This window comes from Amphiura filiformis, chromosome 20 (genome assembly GCF_039555335.1).
Source record: "Amphiura filiformis chromosome 20, Afil_fr2py, whole genome shotgun sequence".
In the NCBI taxonomy this organism is placed as follows: domain Eukaryota; kingdom Metazoa; phylum Echinodermata; class Ophiuroidea; order Amphilepidida; family Amphiuridae; genus Amphiura; species Amphiura filiformis.
This window is the reverse complement of record NC_092647.1, coordinates 31,628,605-31,652,657: the sequence shown is the minus strand read 5'-3', so window position 1 is coordinate 31,652,657 and position 24,053 is coordinate 31,628,605. Positions and strand designations below refer to the sequence as shown.

The 24,053-nt window shown below is 36.2% G+C and overlaps 2 protein-coding genes across 3 annotated transcripts in view; one reads left to right on the top strand and one right to left on the bottom strand.

The window, feature by feature from the left end:
* Positions 1-7,670, bottom strand: part of LOC140142565 (uncharacterized) — a 35,508-nt gene extending 27,838 nt beyond the window's left edge. The window contains 4 exon segments of the mRNA XM_072164559.1: positions 904-952; positions 1,426-1,482; positions 2,359-2,420; positions 7,585-7,670. Coding sequence (XP_072020660.1) covers positions 904-952; positions 1,426-1,482; positions 2,359-2,420; positions 7,585-7,630 — 214 coding nt within the window. The 5' untranslated portion in view covers positions 7,631-7,670.
* Positions 7,671-8,997: 1,327 nt separating this feature from the next.
* On the top strand, positions 8,998-16,965 carry LOC140142561 (uncharacterized). Of its 2 annotated transcripts, none has more exons than XM_072164553.1 (3): positions 8,998-9,130; positions 11,115-11,247; positions 16,259-16,965. In XM_072164553.1, the coding sequence occupies exons 1-3, from the start codon at positions 9,073-9,075 to the stop codon at positions 16,518-16,520; spliced, it is 453 nt and encodes a 150-aa protein (XP_072020654.1). In that variant the 5' UTR covers positions 8,998-9,072; the 3' UTR covers positions 16,521-16,965. The 2 variants fall into 2 exon arrangements, with proteins under 2 accessions (XP_072020654.1, XP_072020656.1); XM_072164555.1 differs by having other exon boundaries at positions 9,006-9,130; positions 11,118-11,247.
* Positions 16,966-24,053: the final 7,088 nt, after the last annotated feature.

The following is a 24,053-nucleotide window of genomic DNA, read 5'->3' as shown; positions in this document are numbered from 1 at the left end:
ACGATCTGGTCCATGGGGGCCAAAAGGAAAATTGAGTTACTGTAATTATTACACACTATGCATACAATAGGCTATTATTTACTGAAAACAGCATGCTTGGTTCTAAAGTTACAAAGATTTTTGATGTCTATTTTCTTACATATTTTATTGTTTTTTACTCCACATTTATCTCAGTTTCAAATTTGCCGTCTTTGGCACCCATGGACCAGATCGTGTCACATATAAAAAATAACCATCACAATCAGGATCAGCTCCTTCAGTTTCATATGGGTAGACTGGGACACTTTGCAGTACATTTCTTGTCCGGAGGAATTTCAAGCTAGCTCAATTTTTCTCGGAAACAGAAATTGAAACTGTGGGGCTCACACTAGAACCATGACCTGCAAAGCGCATAATTATTGATCAATTCATCGGTCACAACACATAGTAGTGTATGTGAAGGAAAAAATACTATTCGGAGAAAAAATGTGTTTGAAGGATTATGTTACTGATAACAGAGTCGATACTCTTCCACTGTTATCTCTCAGTGGCCTGATTCCATTTCAAATTGAAGTATAAGATTCAAATTATTAAATTATATCTTTAATAGTTAAAAGGGGATAACTATTGTAGGATATAGCTAGCTCCAAACCTTTATGCCACTATATGAAATGGAATATTTGGAAAAATCACTCTACGCCACTATGTGTTGCGACCGACGAATTGACCTTAGAAACATAAAGGAAAATATATACAAAATAGAAAACAAAAAGTGAAGATTGTATTACAAACACTGAATACAGCCCTGATCATAATAATATCTTGTTTTAATTACAGGTATTGAAGCAACATTTCATTTTATAATCTATTAATTACCAGTGGAATTTTAAGAACATTTCACGATGTAACTTGTATTTCACATACCTTCACTAATCAGGTTAGCAGATAAGAATTCAATTCTCTTGAAGTCATCCTGTAAGATCAAACAAGGACACAAAACAATAATTACACAAACAATAATGTGGGATGCTGTTAAAAGTACAATTATTTTTACTTACTCTTAACTTAACACACAATGTATGAGAGGGATGTGGTCAAAATTTTGACCACTACCACTCTTCACCTCACTTGTCCCCATTATTTAACCACAGCTTCCTCTCCAACACCATTCCATATTTTAAAAACATCAACATTTGTCAAAATTATGGTTACTAGTATATCCTGACTTTCTATTTTTGCGAGCTCGGTCCATCCCTTCGGGAGCCCTTCCCATATCTGACTAATGGTTGGACGGCACTGCCAGCCATCTACGAATTGCTGCGCTCCTCCATTGAAAATGTAATGATAAAGCCCAGCATCCAACCAATGCAATGTAGACAAATGCCTATGAATCTCATACAAATTTGATAAACAATACACAAATAAGACAAAATTACAAGTACTTACTTTGTGGTTAGCATTCAACCAGGCAATTTGAGGTGGTGTTTTATCTGCGACACGAATCTGTAAACATAAATGATTATTTATTGCACTTGCATCTTTGTGGATTATTATCATTCATTACATAAATGAAAATATTGCAGGTATTTCATTTATTTAAAGGTGGTCTACCGGTGAAGTTGAACACATTTTAATCTTTCCCCAGAACAGCCAGGGCACATAAACATTTTATATGTACACTAGCTGCTTTGGGGAAAGATTAAAATTTGTTTAACCTATCAACCCCGAGAACTAAATATAAAATCTTTCATGCTGGTGAAGTCATTATGCTGCGGTCCCATTTAAGGTTTTAAATCAGTTTGGATGTTGATCTCTGACTGTAACAATTCTTCTGGGTACTGTTTGGATTTATATTCAAAATCCAAATATGCAGATTAATCATATCATTCACATTCGACAAACAAGATCTCATATTTAACATCAATCTTGATTCTTGCAAAATATTTCTGTCACTCTCAGTAGATACTCATAAAAGTATGTACGGTGCACTTTACACATTTACAGCAATCATCATTGATTCATATTTTATTAGCAGCCTTGCTAGAATCAATTTGTGGATTCTCCCTGAAATTCTAGGACACAGGGGAAATTTTTTTTTTGACCCACTTGTACATGTAATGCACACTATTTTTAACTCCCAGTATGTAATTATTTGTAAACATACTTTTTCAGTAGATCAGAGTTTAACATTTTAGCAATGATTTTGATAGCTCGGGACTTTAGCCTCAGATGTGAAGTTTTCTGTGAGCAAATTTGAACCTAGACTTCTTAGATGATTATTGTCAATGCAAAATAGCAAAGTTTGATTTAATGTACCGGTACAATGGGACTGGGGATGGGTTACAAAATAAGTAACAGGAGGTAATATACTATACATACCTTGCAGTTAATGTTAGCTTTTAATAGATGATTCACAAGGTTTCTTCCTATAAAACCACAACCTGATAGAAAAAGGAAAGAATAATGAGATTATTATCTTTTTTAAATCTATTTGAAGTTAGGCCCTACCATTTATTCATTCATTTTATATTTTTTCTCAAACTCCCAACATGAAGGGAGGCTTACTTCCCGGCTTACTGTTGCATCAATGGGAAATCAATCAAATTTGATATACCCCTGGTAACATGTAAAATAAATATTGGTGATATAATTCCATTTATAGAGTTTTATTTCTTTACAGGCCATTGATCAGGAAAATCAACTTCCAATAATTACAAAAGGCTACTTGGCTGCTACTGGAATTTAGGAATTTTAAAAGGTACTGAGCATAAATGGTTCACAAATTACTAAACTTCCAGATACCAGTCTGTTGTTATTGATTTAGTCCTTTATCTGATTCTTTGAAAATTGATATGGGTGTACCACCAAAGTCTTAGCTATAGCCATCGTCCACCCGTCTTTAAGACGGCCTAATCTAATTTTAGGCGGGTGGATTTTTAATGGATTTTACAGATGTGATAGCTCTAAAACAGATGATTTTAAGGTTATGAACTTTCAGACTAATTCAGAGTGACATGTAAAGGACATATTTGACCCCAGTGACCCTTCCATGGGTACAGACAACTTGTTTTGTATATATTTGAAGGTCAAATTTTGGTATCTGCTTGGACGGGTGGTTTCTGATTTCTGGCTCAGACTCTGTGTACCACAGGGCTCTATACTGAGGGCGAGTTAGCGCAGCGGTAATTCCCTCGCTTTGCACCACTGAGGTCCCGGGTTCAAGCCCGGTGCGCCCAAGGACTCATGTGCACTTGGTTTGTCCCGATTCCATGCTCGCTCTCGCAGGTTTTCTCCGGGATCTCCGGTTTCCTCCTGTATCGCAAAAAATCGGTGATTAGTTGTTTGGTTATCAAAACTTCCTTCACCCAATGGAATTTGGGGAGCTGCACAGATAATTGGTGGATGTTACAATCTAAATGCGGATAGGTGTGCGCCGTTCGGCAGCAACCTAGTTGATGCGATCTGATTGTGATGATTTACCATTGCAGCGAAATTACAGCGCTTTGATTCCTCTAAGATCTGGAGAAAGGCGCTTTATAAATCCAAAATTTACTTTATACTGGGGCCATTCTTATTCATTTTGCATATTAATGATATGACAAGTGATGATAAATGTAAAGTTGTTTTATATGCCGATGATATAGCTTTGTTTTATGCCTCAAACGATTCAGAAAATCTACAGTCTGTTTTGAATGTTCAGCTTGATAATGTTGGCAAGGGCTTAAGCAGCAAGCCTTGTGGGGAGTGTTTTACACACCTAAATTTATAAATAGAGGCCCTGCATGCGTTTAGCGATTGGCTCCAAACAAAGGATTTGAACCGGTGTCCTTCACCGTAATCATAGCGCAATGCAGTCCATTCAATCAAATGTTGTCATCAACCTATTTGATCGTAGACCATTTTGTTATGTGTGTGAGACGAACCGGCGCGGTAGATTGCAATCATGCTTTTGTTAAAGGCATAAGTCTGCCATATTTCCAGTGTTATACGTCATATTTTATGCACAACCTTTTTACCTCTATACACCAAGTATTTGCCTACAAGGCCTCTATTTTGTACACAAAGCTGTAATTTACACATGTTTGTGTCAAAACAAACTCACCTTAAATGTAAATAACACAAATCTTATTCATGCTTATTGGCACACCCTCCCTGGCAATTGCACGACTGGACTACATGCATAATATGGAAATGAACCCATCCATGCCAACGCACTTGTGATTGGTTAGTATTGTATCCAAGGTCGTGCGTTTGCATTGTAGTTTGAAATAGGCCTACACAATATATAATTTGCCTTAATTACATGTATTATGTGTGTAATCCCCATGTGAAATTAGGGGTAGGTTAAACAGCGGCCTTTTAAAAAGGGTGATGTTACAAATTTCTTAGGGAAACAGCTTATTTGATGAAGTATGATTTCCTGAGCAATTTGACACCTTTTTCATCCAAATCGGCCAAAAAATTAGAAGGTGCTGGCCAAAAACATGTATTTGGACAGGGGGGTCTGTTGGGTAGTCTGAAAATCAATATTTTCATCAACAATCATTATTTTATGCCTAATTCTGTTAAAGTTGGTGTTGGTTTGCAGGTAATTGATGTCTAGAATTCCATTTTTGAAAGTTGCATAAAAATTGGGAGTTTTCGTTTTCTTAAATGACTGTTTTACGTCCAAATAAGGATGTGAGGGCGCTTTGCACACATTCTTTTCACATGAAATTTTAATGATGTCAGTATGAAGAATCATTGAAGATAATCACATGTGGCACATCCTCAAGAAATTTGGGCATTATATTTCTTTTTACAAGTTTGACCATGGCACAATTTTCGTATTCTTAGGAAGCCTTCCATTGAAACGTATATATTTTAAAGTGCATTGACCCTGTACAGTTGAATGGCAGCGTTCTAAGAAATATTCAAATAGCTGCCAAAATCAAACTGTTTTTGTAAATCGCTCAAATTTCTTGAACAGGTAGGCCTACTACCTATGATTATCTTCATATACCTTTGAAATTTAAAGATCGTTTGCAAGTTTACATTTTATGTATAACTTTCAAAAATGGAAATCTATGCATCAATTACCCCAGGGGGGCCACTGGTCATTGACCAGGGGGTGTAATGCATGGCCAAAGATTCAAGTAAAAAGGGTCCTTTTTCATGATCAGGCAGTTTACGTATCGTGAATACTGAATAGGGTATCTAAAAAAAGGAAATTTGAGAAAAAGGGTAGGCCTACACCTTGTACAATAAATCAGTGTTTAGGGTCCTTTGATAGTACGAGGAACCCATACCGTACATAGCTCTGCTAGTACTAAATAGAGCAGCACCAATACGAAAATGTCATACCAATAAATGACGTGTCTGTTTTGCCCGGTTTTTTAAGTTTGCGTTGCGAACTAGTCCTTTGAGACAAATGTAGTACGTAATAAAGGTTAAAAGTTATGAACTTTTGAATTTGTGTTTTCCCAGTTATCATGAAGGGTTTTAGAGTCAAACTATGACTGATTTACTTGCTTCTAATTATGGGGCAAAAATACTTATTTAGGGTATGAAATTGCACTTGGTCGCATGTCATGAGGTGGTCCATTTTGTGTTACATGGTCAAAATGGTCAAAAAAATAATTTTTTAATATGTTATAGATATTGTAAATCTACAACATCTCATACCATTTTTACCTCACAAATGTTTATCGTTTTGGCGTAATTGCCTAATTAATAACTAATTAGCCCATAGGCCGCAATGTAAATCAAAATTTTCAAATGCGTTTTTCTCAAATTGAACCTTATTCACATAAAATACCCCACAACCAGTGTTCGAAATAAGCACTGATCCTCTTGTCCTCTAGTCCAAAAATCACTGGGGACAACCACATTGAGCTATGCACTTATCCCCTGGACAATCACTATATCTTACCTCTAAAATATGACACATTTGTGACCAAATGTTTTGAGGACAAGCAGAATTTATGCTTTAGTTGTCCTCCGGACAACCTCCATATTTTCCTTATTTCGGACACTGCCCACAACAAATGTCTTAAGTTGGATTTTATCCAATGTGCTAGGATATGTTCACAACATAGTGATGCATCAATCTCACCCTTCAAAAAAAATTTATGTAATCGCGTTCATGATATACAGGGTGCACCAAAAAAAGTTGATATTTTTGAATTAAAATTTAATTAATCATTCATATTTTCCCAACACTTACTTCCTACCATTTTCAAAATGCAAAAATTAGTTTCCTTGTGCAATTTCCTTTTAGAAAATGTATACATTTATGATACAGTGAATATTAAAGGAGATATGGCCCTTTGCAGTTTTTGCACGTGATTGCATTGACTTCTGTGCATTTAGAGGCAACTCGTGGTACAAAATGTAATGAGAAACTAATATGGAATATGAAATGATCAATTTTGAAGTCAATCTTGTTTCTTTGAGTAATTGGTTATGCATGAATGACATCTATACGGACCTGAACCGAGTTACAATTTGAATTTATGAGTTACTGGAACTACATCATATTATTATCACTAGCGGGATACCCGCGCTTCGCGCGGGTCCCCGCTAGATGAGTAAATGGGAGCGTTCACTATATAGGCTAACAGGAAGATTTACTGAACAGGTAAAATCATTGAAAAGGTACATTTTATTTATCTCAATCTGTCTCTTCTTACATTTTCTTTTTTAGTTTCTTCTGCTTAGCTTGTGATTTTCCGTTTCCATGTTATTTATTTATTTAACCCTGTTCCGATTATTTTCTAAATCTGTTCTTTCTTACATTTTCCTTTTATCTGTTTTTTATTTGCTGCTTGTGATTTCCCGTTTCCATGTTTTTTATTTCTGATCTCATTATTTTAGCTTCTTTTTTTCTTACATTTCCTGATTAGTTTCTTTCCTTCTTTCCGTTTCATTAAGTTACTTTAACCCGGGATTACTCGTACCTTTTTTGTCCTTATTTTCCTTTATAGTACCGCTTCATGTTGTTTATACAACAAACATCTTTTTCCCGTATTTATTACGTCCTCTCATAGCGTGTCTGCGGATGTGTTCACCCGCATAATCCCATGACCCGTCCATGTACCTTTTTGTCCTTTATTTTCCTTCTTTCCATATTATCATGTCCACTGGTCTCTGGCTCGGAAGTCGCGTGGCTCTCGCCGTTTACTCGCGCATTGGCGTAGTCGCGCATTACGCCGCGCGCCGACGCGCTGCCGGCCAGCTGCAGTGACGCGTAGGCTGACAACTGATTTTCATAACAAAAACCCCGTTTTTACCCATATTTTCACTGTTTTTGCAGCCAATTCTTGACCGTTTTCAACCAAATAAAGTATAAACACGTTCCCGTATATTCCCCGATCTCCCGTATGAATTTGGCAATATTTGGATCGAAACTGACGGAGCCTTTGATTATCTCACATACATAGTCACAACATTCCCCTATTTATAGTAAGATGACTGTTATGTTATGCATGTTATTTAGCGTAAACATCACATCCCACGTTGTCTGCGAAGGAAATTTTAAATTGTTTCAAATAACAAAAGCTTAATAATTAGCATCAACGTTCCAAAAATGTTGTAACAGTAAGAAGTAAGAGAAAAACGGCTTACCACCCAGGATGAGAACACTCTTTTGATCGTCTGTGGCGGCTGCCATTTTGAAACAACTAAATCCCTTTTCCGCTAAATGTTTCCTGCAAAATATTTCATCCGATACGGTGATATCATGGTGATCTGAGTGAGGGCGTAAATACTTAGGCATTTTTTATTTTATGCGTTATTCCTCTTTTAGACTGGAGCACTGCGAGAGCAATGTTCATGTCTAAGATAGACCACTCCTCCCTTCGTCATACATAAATTCTCGCAGTCCCATTTCCCTATATGAAATAAAAAATGGGAATTTCAGGCTCTGGACCTAAGTAACATTTAAAATTTTAAGTGCTTTCATGTATTTGCATAATGAAATAAAACTGAACCTGAAACTGATATTTTATTTTTATTTTTATAATTAAAGCGGGAAGCAGCTTGTTTCCCTAACTTAGCTCAGGCAGAAGGAATAATTTTACCAATTTATGTCTGTTTTGTTCAAGTATCCCCCGGAAGTATCCCCGCATGCAAGTAGGCTAGCGAATGTTTTTAAAAAAAGGTTAAATTTTAAACATGATAGGGAAATATTTAACTGGAATAGATTAAGGGTAGACTAGGTGTTGTTGGTCGAAGTAACCGTAACAAAAAAAAATCGATTTTGATTATCTAAATCTATAATAATATATTGATTTACTGAAAAATAACACTTAGATGTTTTGTAGACGTTCAGTATACAAATCATATACTTTGCTTCAAGTTCAAGATTTATTGTCGTTAATGAGTTATGTACGTTTTACAAAAGTGTTGTTGTTTCAGCCCACTTTAGGCCTACAACATAATTCAAGATCCACAGGACCTATACAAAAGTAAATTTGTCGAATTCAATACACGCTCGCTTTGAAATGATCAAATGCAATTTTGCCAAAGCTCACTACAATTTGCAAGATGTTGTGAACTACCAAATCCCATCAGTTGAATAGGCCTAGTTGCTAACCATGGCATTAATAACGACGGAAGTCACGTTGTGTACTCTACGTCGCGCTGAAAAGTATTAGGCCTAAAAATGTTTGATTGACGTAACCCAACCGACCCTAAAGTTAGGCCCGACCCTGACTTTTTGTTTTGTTTTGGTTTTTTTTTTTTAAAAAAATAATAATAATAAAAAAAAATAAAAAAAAATAGATTAATTAGATTTTATTAAAAAGAAGAAAAAATTCCCGACCTACCTACCCTATTTTTTTTTATGTTACGCCAATAATCAAGCAATTTTAGGCCTTATGGGAAAAAAAAAAAGAGTATGCAGCGGGCAAAATACTTTGGATATCAACACTGACTGGTGCAGCACGGAAGAGGGTGCATGCATGATCAGTTTTCTCGTGATTATTGCAACTGTTTACACAACCAAAGGTCAATTCAGTTCATGCTTTATTTTTGATATGGTTCATTTCTGGGTGCACATTCAGTCTCTTTATATGTATAACACTTGAACGATTTGGTATTAAATTTGACAAAATGTGCCTTCAGAATCACTTTTCACTTCTTATTTTGATTACAGTTTGTATCTGTGGAGGTAAGTTCAAAGATTATTTTGTAATTTCCCACTTATCTTTGATATTTACCCAAACTTGGTGCGTATAGGCCTGCTACAACAGGTAAAATAACATAGTGATTGCATGCCCTAGTCATGGTGTAGGCTATACAGGTAAGTAAGGGCTGATGTTAACCTGTTCAATAGTGAAAACAGAATACTTTATATTTATTTTTAACAGTTTAACGTAGAAAGCGGCGGACACCCGCTATAGAAAATTTCTATTTATTTTAATATTTAAATATCATTACCAATGTAAAACTATATATTTTAATTATGTTTGTCATATATAGGGTCAAAGATGTCTCAAATTTGACTTTATATTTGACTGAATAAGCATATAATATTTGAGAATTTTTAGTCATTTTTAGTATTGGTGCTAATTTTGGCGGCCATTTTAGGTGTCATTACAGAGGTACACTGATGGCTGGGATGTTTTTTTTACCTTTACCTTATCTTAGAAGTATATTAGGCCCTAAATTAAGCCAAAAAGTTATAGTTTGGTTCAGAAAAGTCACGATATTATGATAACTTATAGTTTTGTTTCAGTATTTGGCGGCCATTTTGGGCGCCATTTTGAAAATACACTGACTTTTTTTCTTTATATCAACTTGAGTTTATCCTGGGCTCTTTAATTAAGCTAAAAATGTTAGTTTGGTTCAGAATGAGTATTTATATAATTATGTTCATTTTACATGATTACCATGCATTTGGCGGCCATTGTGGACGCCATCTTGGACCCCTCCCCCCTCTAGGGGCCAGTTTATATTTTTAGGAACATCCTGATTTTGTTTTGGGGTCATCTCAGTAACCTAAACAAGAATTTGTCTTTAAAAAGACAAAGTTCACGGAACAGGTGTATAGTACTTTGAGCTACTTTGGTCTAACTTTCAATATTCATTACTAACCTACTCTGCACTGATTTGACAATAAATAAGTGATTTGAGGTATAAATGATACTTGCATCTTGACTCTGGAAAATAATTTTCAGAAAACCTCATTTTGCATTTAGGTTTTTAAGCTACCTGCAAGAAACAAATTTGGCTATTATACGAAGAAAATTATGAAAATGTCTACTGTATCAGCCCATCATGCATCAAATGCTATTTCCCGTTGGATGCCCCATTCCTTTTAAAAGAAAGAAGTTTTATTTGGAAGCAAATCGCCTGATGTGTTTCAGGAACACTGCATGTCAAATTATTTTGTTTTCTATACAGGCATCTAGCCTTATCATCACTAAAGTAAACAAATTACAATACATTGTGGTCTTGCTAGATTTTGTCACGGATATTTGTCTCATATCCCAGCTTTATGAACACCAATTTAATTAGTTTGTAAAATATAATATACATTGGATGTGTTTATATACACATTGCTTGGTTATTACAAGAGTCAATAAACATTCAATTAACTATAGAGAATGGACTTAATTTTGTGCAGTGTAGTGGTAAATCGCCTATGAATAGGTTTCTATACAGATATGCCTAATCACTAAGTAAATAAATTATAGCTAATTATACAGACCAATCAGTTATGTGTATTATCAGCATGTGATGACTTAAAGCCAATTGCAAACATGTTTAATAAAAAGGCAAAAAAATTCCTACACTAAGCAGTCTCACTCAGGATTAAATGTGCTAAATATAGTAATTGAAATGGGTAGCAGGCCGGGGTAGCAGGATTAGATAAAGGCACACAAACGAGGGTATGAGATATTAGGAATTATTTCCTAGCCTCTTAACCACAGGGATGGTGGGTTACAATAGCTATTCGAGACACGTACACAGGGTATGTAAGGGATAAACTGTGCATATGAGATGTGGGTGCAAGTGCTATTAACGTTCACTGGCGTGAACAAAAAGTTCTTGGTTCTGGGTGCACGGTGGTGCAAAACAGGTGCTTGCTCCCCTGGTAAATAGCGCTGAAATAGGTCAAACTGCACAAATATTTTTGTTATCTTTTGCAGTAGTCAATGCTTACGATTGTCCACAGCCAGATTATTCTTTCCGGTCCTGTCCACGAGCAGAAGACAGACCAGAGGACACCATATGCTGCACAATTAATGGCATACAACAATGCTGCAGCGAAGATACACTTACGTAAGTAACGAAACTCTCCTATATAGGTGGGCTATCACGGGTGGGATATTATACCATCACAGTTTTATAATACTCGTACTCCTGGACCACTGACATGGGCCGGCGGGAAGGAAATGAGCGGTGACACCATTACATCCAAATAACGGTACCTCCAACCTGGAGGACTCTTTCTGTGGAAAGGTTGTTAATTTGGCTCTCTTATATTTCCCAAAAATCTTTATTTACAATACAACTACAACTGAAATTGGTATTTTCTTCATTTATATTAATGTCTGTACCGTCAGGGGCGGGGCGTAAATACGTTTTTGAAAGTGGGGGGGGGGCACAATGACACCGAATTATTAGTCATTGATACTTCGGCGCACGTCGCGCCTTCGCAACGTAGGGGTGTCTGAGGGGGCACATCGTCTTGGGGGTATATACGCATGATCACTCTAACGGAAATTTTATAATTTTAAATTTTAACAAAATCACCTTTTACCCAAATTCACACAAATGCACAACACAAATACACTGTTTGATTAAGCTAACAAAATCTGAGTCTTTAATTGAAAGTAAGATATGATTGGTACAATATATGACAACAAATGCACATATACAAAATAATCAAATATATTTACTCTTAAACTAATCAGTACTTAGCCAGCATTCTTCTTCTTGATGGTAACATAGAGTTCTTGCAATGTTCTGGACGGCTGATGTATCCTTGTTCACTTGTCCTGCGAAAAAAAGTCCATTGTACACTTGCATTTATAAATATCCTTGCGAATAAAATCCTCAAAAATGGTGTTGCTTTCTCCAAACACTTATCTCCTTGCGCTGCTTTCTCCAAATGCTTATCCCCTTTCGCTGCTTTCTCCAAACACTTATCTCCTTGCGCCAGTGGCGTAGCTGCCGGGGGGGCAAAATTGCCTATTTGGGCCCCGCCCCCTACCCCCCCCTAGTGCAAGGAAAAAAGAGGAAAAAGGAGGGAGAAAGAGGAAAAAAGAGAGGAGAGAGAGGGAGAGGAGGGGCTGAGAGATGGGGAATCCATATACGATATGAAATACCATACGATTATTATCAATAAGCCTCGCAAAAATTGTCTATTTGGGCCCCCGCCCCCCTCCCCCCCCCCCCAAGTGCAGGAAAATTTGGTGGATGGGGCGCCCGCCCCATACAGGCTTGCCCCCCCCCCTGGAAAAAATCCCAGCTACGCCGCTGCCTTGCGCTGCTTTATCCAAAAATGGTGCTTCTTTCACTAATCTCTCTTTCTCCAGGAAACAGGCTTCCTTTGGCACTGCTCCACTGTATTTGACAGATGTGCTGTTTTATAAACTAGACTCCAGCAAGTCGACAGAAGAACTTTAATCCTTTGATGAGGAGGAGCACATTTGTGTACTCAAAAATCTCCTTCGTCATGTTCGTTGCTGTATTAAAAATATGGTTACGGTTCGCTATCTCTAAGGTTCGCTATCTCTAAGGTTCGCTATAGGTTCGTTATCACTAATTACGAAAAAGGTTCGCTATACCTAAGGTTCGATATCACTAATTTTGACAAAGGTTCGGTATTTCTAAGGTTCGATATCACTAATTTTAAATAAGGTTCGCTATCTCTAATTTTAAATAAGGTCCGCTATCACTAATTTTTTGAAGGTTCGCTATCACTAAGGTTCGCTATATCACTAATTTAAAATAAGGTCCGCTATCTCTAATTTTAACAATCCCGGTGTCCCTAAGGTTCGCTATCTCTAATTTTGAATAAGGTCCGCTATCTATAGGGTTCGCTATCTCTAAGGTTCACTATCTCTAAGGTTCGCTATCACTAATTTCAAATAAGGTTCGCTATCTCTAATTTTAAATAAGGTTCGCTATCTCTAATTTTAAATAAGGTTCGCTATCTCTAATTTCAAATAAGGTTCGCTATAGCGGTCCTTATTTAAAATTAGAGATAGCGGACCTTATTTGAAATTAGAGATAGCGACCTTATTTAAAATTAGAGATAGTGGACCTTATTTAAGATTAGGATAACGAACGGGATTGTTAAAATTAGAGATAGCGAACCTTAATTAATTAGGGATAGCGAACCTGAAACAAAATTAGTGATAGCGAACCTTAGGTATAGCGGACCTTTATTGGAATTAGTGATAACGAACCTTAGAGATAGCGAACCTTCAATAAATTAGTGATAGCGGACCTTATTCAAAATTAGTGATAGCGAACCTTATTTTAAATTAGTGATAGCGAACCTTATTTATAATTAGTGATATCGAACCTTAGAAGTAGCGGACCTTTTTTAGGTATAGCGAACCCTTTTCTCTATTAGAGATAGCGGGATTCTGATCTCCATAGACTTCACACGTTAGTGATAGCGAAGAGATAGCGAACCTTAGAGATAGCGGACCTTTAGAGATAGCGGGATGTCACCGTATTGGCTATATAAACTGGTTAAAATGTAGGCCTACCTCCTTTTGAAGCACAATGACGACCAACACATACATGTAGAGTTTACAATCTCTTATCATATTCTGTAAAGTGCAAACTAAGCTAAACTACAGCTCTCACATTTTATACACGTCCAAAAACTCATCATCTATTAATAGACCATTCTATTATATTACAACACTTCCTGTGGGTGATTCCCAATGATGTAATTTCACAATCTATTATCAGGGTTTTCCCTTGATGGTGCAATATGGAAAATCCCCTATGACATTAATAACTCTGATTGAATTTGTTTACTGTAAGAGGTTTCCCCTAAAACATGTTGTAATACACAAACTCTTGGTTTTCCCCCTTTCCCTTGTCTCTCATGAAATACCTTTAGCTTGCAAACAAAGTTGAATTAAATATAAGTAAATAAAAGTATACATTTTGAGAAATGAAATGATGCAAGGAATACAACTAGGGTGGCGGATTTCTAAAAAAAATTAGTAAATTTGATAAAAGCGCCACAATTGATTTTGCTATGCCATTTTTTGGTGTGTTTTTTTTCCAAATCAATGACAACTGCATATTTATGCTTTGACTTTTTTCAATTTTGACCAAAATTTGGGGTATAAGGTATAAAAACAGTATAAGGTCCTAATGCGATTCCTTGTATCATCTCTTTTCTGAAAATGTATACTTTTATGTACCTATAAACCTAATAATCATTACTTTTAAAGATACAATACAAAACAATGTCGACAGTTCCTTGAGTGATCCTGCGTGCCCCCTTAACAACAAGAATGATTCAGCCGTTTCTTCAGTAAAAAATAGTTGCAGTTCTTGGAAGACCAGGCTGCACTTTGAACAACCGCTATTTTTTAGAGCCACCATAGACTTGGACGATCCAGTACATGCATATAGATCCAACCCAGGGCGAATCCAGGTTTTTGAAAGGGAGGCACTCATGAAAAACTCATAACACCTAATTTACAGTTTGATATGCCTAATTAACACGCTTACGAAAACAATCTATCACATTGTTTATATGATCTGAGTAATTTAATTTGATTCTTTATCTTTGTTTACAATTTGAAGCTGTTTCATGAGAGATACGTGAGATGGGAATCCCTTTCAAGTAACCATGCAAGAGTTTGTACACTAAGCCAAAAAAGAAACTTATAATTTTTCACAAGGTCATATCTTAAAATCCTCTCCATAAAAATGAACAAAAATTGCACACAGGATTAGGCCTACTTCAATACTCTACTCTAAACACTGGTCAGTAACCAAACAGTTATCCAACTGACACAACAGCAAAATGCAATGACATGCAACACCTTCCTGGACCACATTCACAGCGCAACAGATTTCTTTGGCTTGGTTCCAATTATTCGCCTGTACATGAACAAAAATTACACACAGGATTACTTCAATACTCTATTCTAAACACATGTCAGTAACCAAGCAGTTGTCCAACTGACACAACAGTAAAATGCACTGACACGGAACAGCTTCCGGGATCACATTCACAGGCGAATAATTGGAACCCAGCCAAAGAAATCTGTTGCGCTGTGAATGTGGTCCAATAAGGTCTTGCATGTCAGTGCATTTTGCTGTTGTGTCAGTTGGACAACTGCATAGTTACTGACATGTGTTTAGAGTAGAGTATTGAGGCAATCTTGTGTGTAATTTTGGTTAATTTTGATAGACAGATTTTAAGTTATGACCTTGTGAAAAATTATAAGTTTCTTTTTTTTCTTAGTGTATAATTATAAGGACATTTTAGGGGAATCCCGTTTTGATCAGAAAAACAAATTCAATCATATTTTTGGATCTTGGAAATCCACGTATGTCTCAAAATGACCATTGTATGGCATCATGTAGGGAATGTAGGGAAATCATAGCTGGAAATTTTCAGTTTTACTACTTTCGTATAAAACGTAAAAGCAAAATGTTTTCGTGACTCCTGCCAAGGAAGCGAAGTTGTGGTAGGCTTTCTAATGTGTGTGCCTTCAAAGCACGGTAGCTGTAAGCAAGTCAATTTGAATAGCCAATAATGTGCTACTATTCCAGCACTATATGAGAAGGAGATATCGAGTGCAACAAAGTACTCTTCTCTTCCCAAAGGGGGAACATATTCTTCTGTCGACTTGCTGATGTCTGGTTTATGAAACAACACGTCTGTCATTGTATAAAGTGGAACCATACGGAAAGAGATTGTTTCCTAGAGAAAGTGAATGATTGGTGAAAGCAGCACTATTTTGGAAATTGTCATCTGTGCGAGGATTTTATACACAAGGGATATATAAATTCAAATCTTCCGTGGACTTCGCTCAATAGTGATCTTTGCAGGTTAAGTTTGAATCAGTATTATACATCAGTCGTTCGGAACATTGTAAGCAATAGTACTTTGTAATCAACAAGAAGAAGACTGCCTTATTTTATGTTTATGTGCAAAATCATTATCAATCATATTATACTTTTCATTAAATATTCAGATTTTGTTAACTTATACAAACTGTGAGTTTTTGTGTTTTGTTGTGTTTTTGGCCTTGAGTCACTTACGACTCGTAACAAAATTGTTTTGATTGGTTTTTTTCAGAGCATGGGCAATTGCGTTACTAGTAATTGGAATACTGGTAGTACTTGGAATCATCATCGCTTTCATTTTGTGTTGCTGTGGGTTGTGTAACGCTTGCATAACATGTTGTAAACCAAAACGTCGAGAATACGTAGTGATTGCCGAGCCTACACAGGCTTATACTACAACTACTATATACCCGTCATCATACGGGGCGGGCCCTCCACCTCCACCAGGATATCAGCCGCCACCGACGGATGGTAAACCAGTCAAACCTGTTTAGATGGATCACCACCTGAGACTATTGCCATGAATAGCAGCGACTTTTGTAGATTCTAAATAATCGTAGTGATATCGCATAAATATGATGTTTGATCAAGCAAAATTAGTCGGAAATTGATTTTGAAATATAACCAAACAATGGAAATAATTTCTTCTGCTTGCTATTGGCGTGGAAATCCGTTAACTGTTAATTGATCTTTGGAACGAATTGTCCAATTGTTTATGCTTTAAAATTGAATATTCCCGACTTCAGACTGTTTTTGCTTGATCACACCACATAATGCCAAATATCAGATTACCATAAGCCAACTCCAGTGACACCTCATTAGTTTCTCTAGACCGTTGGATGTATCGTAATAGATAATAGCGTTTTATTTTGAAAAATCAAACAGGGCTGTACGTAGTTGTTACGCCCCTCCGGTGAACATTGGGCTAATCCTACCCAAGACAATATGCATAGGAGGTGTCACTGGAATTAGAACAGAAATCCCGTAAAGCGCGTTACGTAATTCGCCGAGCGCGGGTAGTGACCAAGGTAAAAACGGTTTAAATAGTCATCAACTGAAACAACTTGCCCCACAAAAAAATGATAATGTCGTCTTCACTCTTCTGTAGTTAACTATATCGCCCTGGTTAAAAATAAGTACAAATAAAGTATACTTTATGTGTACTTTTAAGTACTTTTATTGTACTTTTTGAGTTAAAAGTACAATTAAAGTATACTTTGAATGTACTTTTTCTCCCCTTTGTTAAAATTTTGTGTACTTTTATTATACTTTTTCTATACTTTATTTGTACTTTTCTTTGACTCCAAAGATTTTTCCCTCATCAAGTACTTTATTTGTACTTTTCTGTACTTAATTTGTACTTTTCTTGGACTTAAACTTTTTTGGACCTCATGAAATGTACTTAAAATATACTTTTTCAGACTCAGACATTTTTTCAAAAGCACCATTGTACTTAATTTGTACTTTTATGGGACTTAAACATTTAGGAGGTCACCAACTGTACTTTTAATATACTTTTTAGTGTACTTAATTTGTACTTTTCTTGGATTAGCATTTGACCTGATATGCAAATTGTCACATGACAATATTGTTGTGGATTTGAAAAATAACTGTCATTCAGTTTGGAGCTGTTTTTGACATGACATATTAAGATGGGAGCTCTCCTTTTGTGGATTTTACATGGATATAATTATGCTATGATTTGGATTTCTGATTGCATTCAATGGACACAAAAGAAGGTACCATGTATTTGTTATTGTTTAAAATATTTTGTACACCAAGAAATGCCATATAATGCTGATAATTGGGTAAGCTTACACGCTCATTCAGCTTCATTCATGAGTGCCCATGCAGTCAACATACAACACTGCTGAATTCTCCGTACCCATATGGTCAATGGTAGGCCTATAATGTGCTATGTTTGAGGAATTCAATAACCTCAACGATAGACATTGGCAACTCTGTTGCATGGCATCACAAGACTCAACTGCACAGACTATACAGATAACTCGAAACATTGTATAAAGGGCTACCAGTACAGTGGCATGCATGAACATATAGGTCTACATATGAAACCACATTACACCTGTTTTTACATGATCTGCATTAGCTACTTTTGAACAAAGAAATTTGTTGTCTACAAGACTTCGTATATATCAGGTCCAGAACTGTATCACCAGCTTGTAATCTCCGTTCTGCTACACAAAGACTTCTTCAAGAAACAGCTACATGTAGTTGCCAGAAACCAGTGGGGCAACAGATCATTTCATGTTTCAGCTGCACAAATTTCGAACAACCTGTGATTTTCAGTTCGCTCCACCAAGAACATAATTGTGTAATTTCAAAGCAAATAACTTGTAAACACATTTGCTCCAAATCTGATTTTGTATTGATTTATATTATAATATTGTTTGTATTATTGTACATTTGTTGTTGATGTGTTGCAATAATGTGCCCCGGAGGGAGGGACAAGGCATTTGAACTTGACATGTGTGGTGTTACCTGGACAAGAAAGCAACCATGGTAGTTAAAAAAAATTCTTTTTCTAATTTCTTACAACAAGAAAATTTTCAAATTTAATCATATGTTAAGTATAATTTATTAAGCCATATATGTAGAGCATGGTATACTTTATTTGGCCATGTGAAAAGTATACTTTATTTGGCCATTTGAAAAGTATACTTTATTTGGCCATGTGAAAAGTATACTTTATTTGGCCATGTGAAAAGTATACTTTTCACAAGACCAAAAAAGTATACTGTACTTTTTATGTACTTTTAAAAATGTACTTTTTGGAACGCGAAATAAGTACATTTAAAGTATTAAAAAGTATACTTTTCACACTGCCAAATAAAGTATACTTTTCCTATGTCTAAAAAGTATACTTTTTATGTACTTTTGGTCTGTTTATACTTTTAGTGTACTTTTCTTTTCTTATACTTTTTTTATACTTTAAATGTACTTATTTCGCGTTCCAAAAAAGTACATTTTTTAAAAGTACATAAAAAGTACAGTACTTTTTTTGTACTTGTTTTTAACCAGGGCGTGTGACCCAAAGGGATGTATAGTCATCTGCTAACATTAGTATAGGCCTACGATGTTCACGATGATGATGTATGATCGAGTCAGGTCTAGATTAGGTGGTCAAGTTACCTTTCCAGAGTACGACGCAGCTTGCGACACCATCACGGTGTCACCATTTAGCGTACTGTGTGCTTACATTCCTCCGGTCACATTACCATCCGATGGGTTGTCCAGTTATTGTAGATCGTCATAGATAGCGGACATGTCGTATCTGGCATTCCTGTTAAGTACAGTACAGGTGTCTTCCCCGATCAACCGTTTCCAGAAGTGACTTTCCCTGTCGATAACTTCCACATTGTCCAAACGATGTTATTGTGATCTGGTGTGTTCGTGCATTCAGGGCAGCTGAATTTGTATTATTACACCACATCTGTTTTGGTCCGAGATTTATGGACTGATGGGAATGACCTAATGGTATTGACCGGTTTGTGACATATGCGTTGAAGAGGTTGGTTAGCTTTTCCGGCAGTGCCTTGACGTTTCAGGATAACTTTTGAACTTCGAAAGATCAGGGAAATGGCTGAGTACACATCTTGTTGGTGTAGCGGGGTCTCAAACAGAATGTGCCAAATTGGCCATTATTCTGTGCTCAAACAACACTCGTCACTGACCTCAATAGAGGATGGAAAAAACAATACGCAGCCACAACAACCCGGCACCTCCTCCATATGCTGCTCACCAGCTTGGTCACACGTTGCTGTGGAATGGCATTTCATTCTTCAACCAAGATTCGTTGCAGGTCATTGAATGTGGTTGCATCAGCTTCTTTTGGCACATACAGCTTGTCAGCTTGTAGGATTGCATTAGGACCCAGATTGCGAAGATATGGGATAATGGTCAATAATATTTGTCAGCCTTGAAAAGGTTGATTGTTTCAAGAGTGGTGTCATTGTAAAGGGGAATAAATTAGCTGTCCATTGATATGCAAAACGATATGAACATGTCACAACTAATCTAAGATATATATACTTGAAAAAACTTTCCAAACTTTTGTTGAGGAGTTTAGATTGTTAGAAAGCTGCCACGAAATTTTTAACAGGTTTTCTATCTTGTTAAATGTGGGCGTCAAGATATCAACAATGAAGCTCTAATTCCCTCCAAAATATTACTAGCAACATTTGATGTAGTTATGAACAAAATTTCACAATAAGTCCTCTGTAAAGTTTCCTTAGAGGAATAAGCCAATATCCAATCCGAGACGTGCCGCACTGCGTCTCATTTAATTTCCGCGAATAATGTAAAATCACAATTAAAGTTATTTAAGAGAAAATAATGCATAGATGTGAGTACTTGAAATCCCTATGTAAAAATGCAACTTGTTTCTGCATCAAATTTAATAAATGGCTGTATTTTCTGGACATTGCGAAATTATTTATACACATGTGCGGCAGAAATTCCGTATCATTATTTGAGACGGAGAACAGATTAACTCATCTTTTGATGTTCATTGATGTATGTAGAGCGCGACCGGAAAATGTTGGACACGAAAGTACCAGTCTTCACTTCACACTTTAAGTCAACATAATATGGCATTTCGTGAGCCTCATGTAACAGGCACAGTTGAATCGTTAAAATTGCGACTTTTGCTTTTGGGGTTTTAGGCTTTGGAGGCACATATCTTGGTCAGTTCTTTATCGATTTTCATGAACAGGGTGTCAAATGAGAAAGCCCAGTTAACAAAATGTATATTTCAGAACAATCTATTAATTATCAGGTTGTTGAACAGCAAGGATAACTATAGCTGACGAGTTTCTTTTTGTGCCTGGTATATATCCTTTGCATGCTTAGACTTTTAGGTGTTCTGGTTTACAAAAACTCTGATTGTCTGTTTAAGATTTAGGCAAGCCCTTAAGGTGGTAGGTACTACACTGGCCAATTCTGTACCTATTTTTGCATTTTTCTCAAAAATTATAGCGCATTGGTGACAAGATATGTATATTATAGGGGCAAGGACTACAACTACTGCACTGAAAATTTTATTTCTGCACAGACAACACTTGTAGAGTTACAGTCAAAATTAGGGAAAACCAATATTTGATCAATAAATCAATAACTACTTGTCTTGAAATTTCAGTGTAGTAAATGGATTCCTTGCCCTTATAAAATAACTTTTGTTACCAGTGTTTTATTAGTTTTTGAGAAAAATGCAAAAATAGTCACAAATTTATCAAGGGGTGTAGTACCACCTTAAGCTTATAATGGGTTATTCTATTTCAAATCCACAATACCCCGGTGGAAGATTTAGCTAATGTCTTCCACATAGGGAGTATGAGTTGCAAATAGAATAGACAGGTAACTTTCATTCAAAATATACCTACTCCAGTTGTGGAAGATATAGGTAAAGCCATAATACGGGAAGTATGATTTCAAATTGATTAACTCTGACCAATTAAATTTGAAAAAAATACTCCCCATGTGGAAGATATTTCAAAATCTTCCACAGGGGTACTGTGAATTTCAACTGGAATTGCCCAATACATACTCTAATTTCGTATAACCAGACGTAGGTGGTGTCATAATCTTATTTGTATAACTTCTGTTTGTATGTTTGTTTTAAATCAAACTGTATTTGATCTTCTGGTCTGTTGAACTGTTAATAGTAATTATTTTGATAATCTCAATATTTTTACCCAAAATCGTTTTACGTGGTTACATAAGGTGTCCATATTATGTCTTTACAAAAAATTAAATTATTGATTTTTCTATAGTCAAAATGATTTAAAACAAATAAACAAATTTCAGAAATAGTCACAGAACTATTGTGTACATCTTTATCAATACGTCATAAATTCGAATTATTGCTACGTGATTCCTATATCCTGTACAAAATGCATAATCACAATCAAGTCTATCTTTCCAAATCGATGACAAGTGACCTCTGACCAACCTTATCAACCATTTTGATAAATAGTTTTGTCTAATTATTGCGTACCTTTAAACCACCCTTGAACTTGTCTTCCAATGCACGCTTCTGTCATATTTGTCTGAAAGATGACATGTCCTTAGTTTATTCTTCCTACAGAGGCTTTTTGGCCATTTACTGAATGCTATGCCATCGCAGTGCTTTGATTCAAGTTTTAATAAGTAGCCTAGATTTTCGAAACATTTTTGCATATAGTTGTATGAGATTTTGGGCGTCGCCGTTGGTAAGGGAGAAAACATGAACAGCAACTGTGCTTCACTTTACTACACGTTAATTTTTGTTGCAACTCTAACCGTGGAAAGTAAGTACTCTATGAATGTATTTCTTTATGTAATTCATGCAGATAAATATTGATCGTCTTTGATTTTGACCCATATGCCATTAAACAATCTAATATCAATCTAACAATCTAAATTACCAAAGAATTCTTTGGCGATATGTAGCCAATTCTATTTTAGTGAGTATTTGTGTCTTAATGCGGAAAGGTGAATTATATAAATCAAACAAGAAATTCAAGTAAAAATGACGTAGCTTGCATAACTTTTTGACGAACGACCTGCAAAAGTTCAAATGATGTTATAGTTTTGAAGCAAATTGCAAATCATACAAGTGAAAAAATCCCAAACTTTTTACACAAGTGTTTTTATAATAGAGCCATTGTGCACACAACAATTAAACCTAACAGTTATAGTGGAACATTAGGAATGTATGCGAAATTGTTCGATCCCTTGCTGTACAATAGTTTGATCCTGGATGGTAACCCAGGCAAAAATTTAGCCATGAGCCATCCCCAAGGACATGCAAGGATCTTGCCAAGAAGAACCAACAGCGCAGCATGCCAACCGACGATTACATGGCCCTCTCCATGCTCCTTTCCCCTCATTTGCACATGCCAAAATGTTGGGAAGCTAAATGGACCCTAATTATAATGAAGGCGTAACGAGCAGGACGTGTGGATACTAGTATATTTAAAGTTTCTGATTCAGTGGCATATTAAAAGACTATTAAACAAGAGCCCTGGTGGCAAATGGACAAAGAGCATTGCGGGGCCACATCTCCTTATCCCTGTCCACCCGCTTGCTTCGACCCTGGATACTTTTACCGTTTTTACCGAGGTTTTTGTTTATTTACAGGTGTCACAAGGCCCATTCAGTGATCCCAGCGAAAGTGTAAAAACAAAAACAACTTGTGCATTAATAATGCTTTAGTGAAAGATAAAGTCATTACAATTGTCATTAGGCATTTTGAAAATGAAAACCCTGGTAAGAAACCAAGGAACACAGCAATGTTAACCGAGTTGAGTACAATTCAAATAAGTGTATAGCTAATTTCTCTACCTAAGTAGAAAAATACACATTAGCCTTATTTTTTCTTAAATGCACAGCTTTTGGCTTAACAAGTATACTGGCATGCTATGTTAGCACATCTATGGTGCCAAAATCTGAATTTGATGATTTTTACGATTCACTGAATGAGCAAATCACTATAGACCTTTAAATTGTATGGCAAAAATCGTTCTCCCTCCTTTCAACATGCCAAAAATGCTTAACCCCCCCCTCCCCTTACCCCTCCTTCCTCCTCCTCAAGTTTATCCTCCGCTGGTCTCATAATGTATTGCAATGTCCCTCTTTGGGAAACTGCACAACGCTTTCTTTGTTCACATTTACTCGGATCCATGTTAATTTACTATATCAGTTATGAGCAAGCAGGGGTGGGATCCGAATCCATAATCGGCAGTATGAATATTGATGCATGTTGCGACAGTAAGGATATAATATAATTTAAATTTAGAAAGACCTAGAAAATCTCAATTGGACTGACACCAAATGCACCAGTACTACGGTATATGAATTACCCGAAGTCTATTGGGTAATACCAATAATTTATCTCTCTATGGTCTGATGACAATCAAGTCCAATGTCCAAAATCTGGTGTCAAATCAGGTTCGATTATAACAAACCCGGATCTGATAAAACTCATAATGCGTAGAATTGATTTGCTGATACAGACACATCGCTGA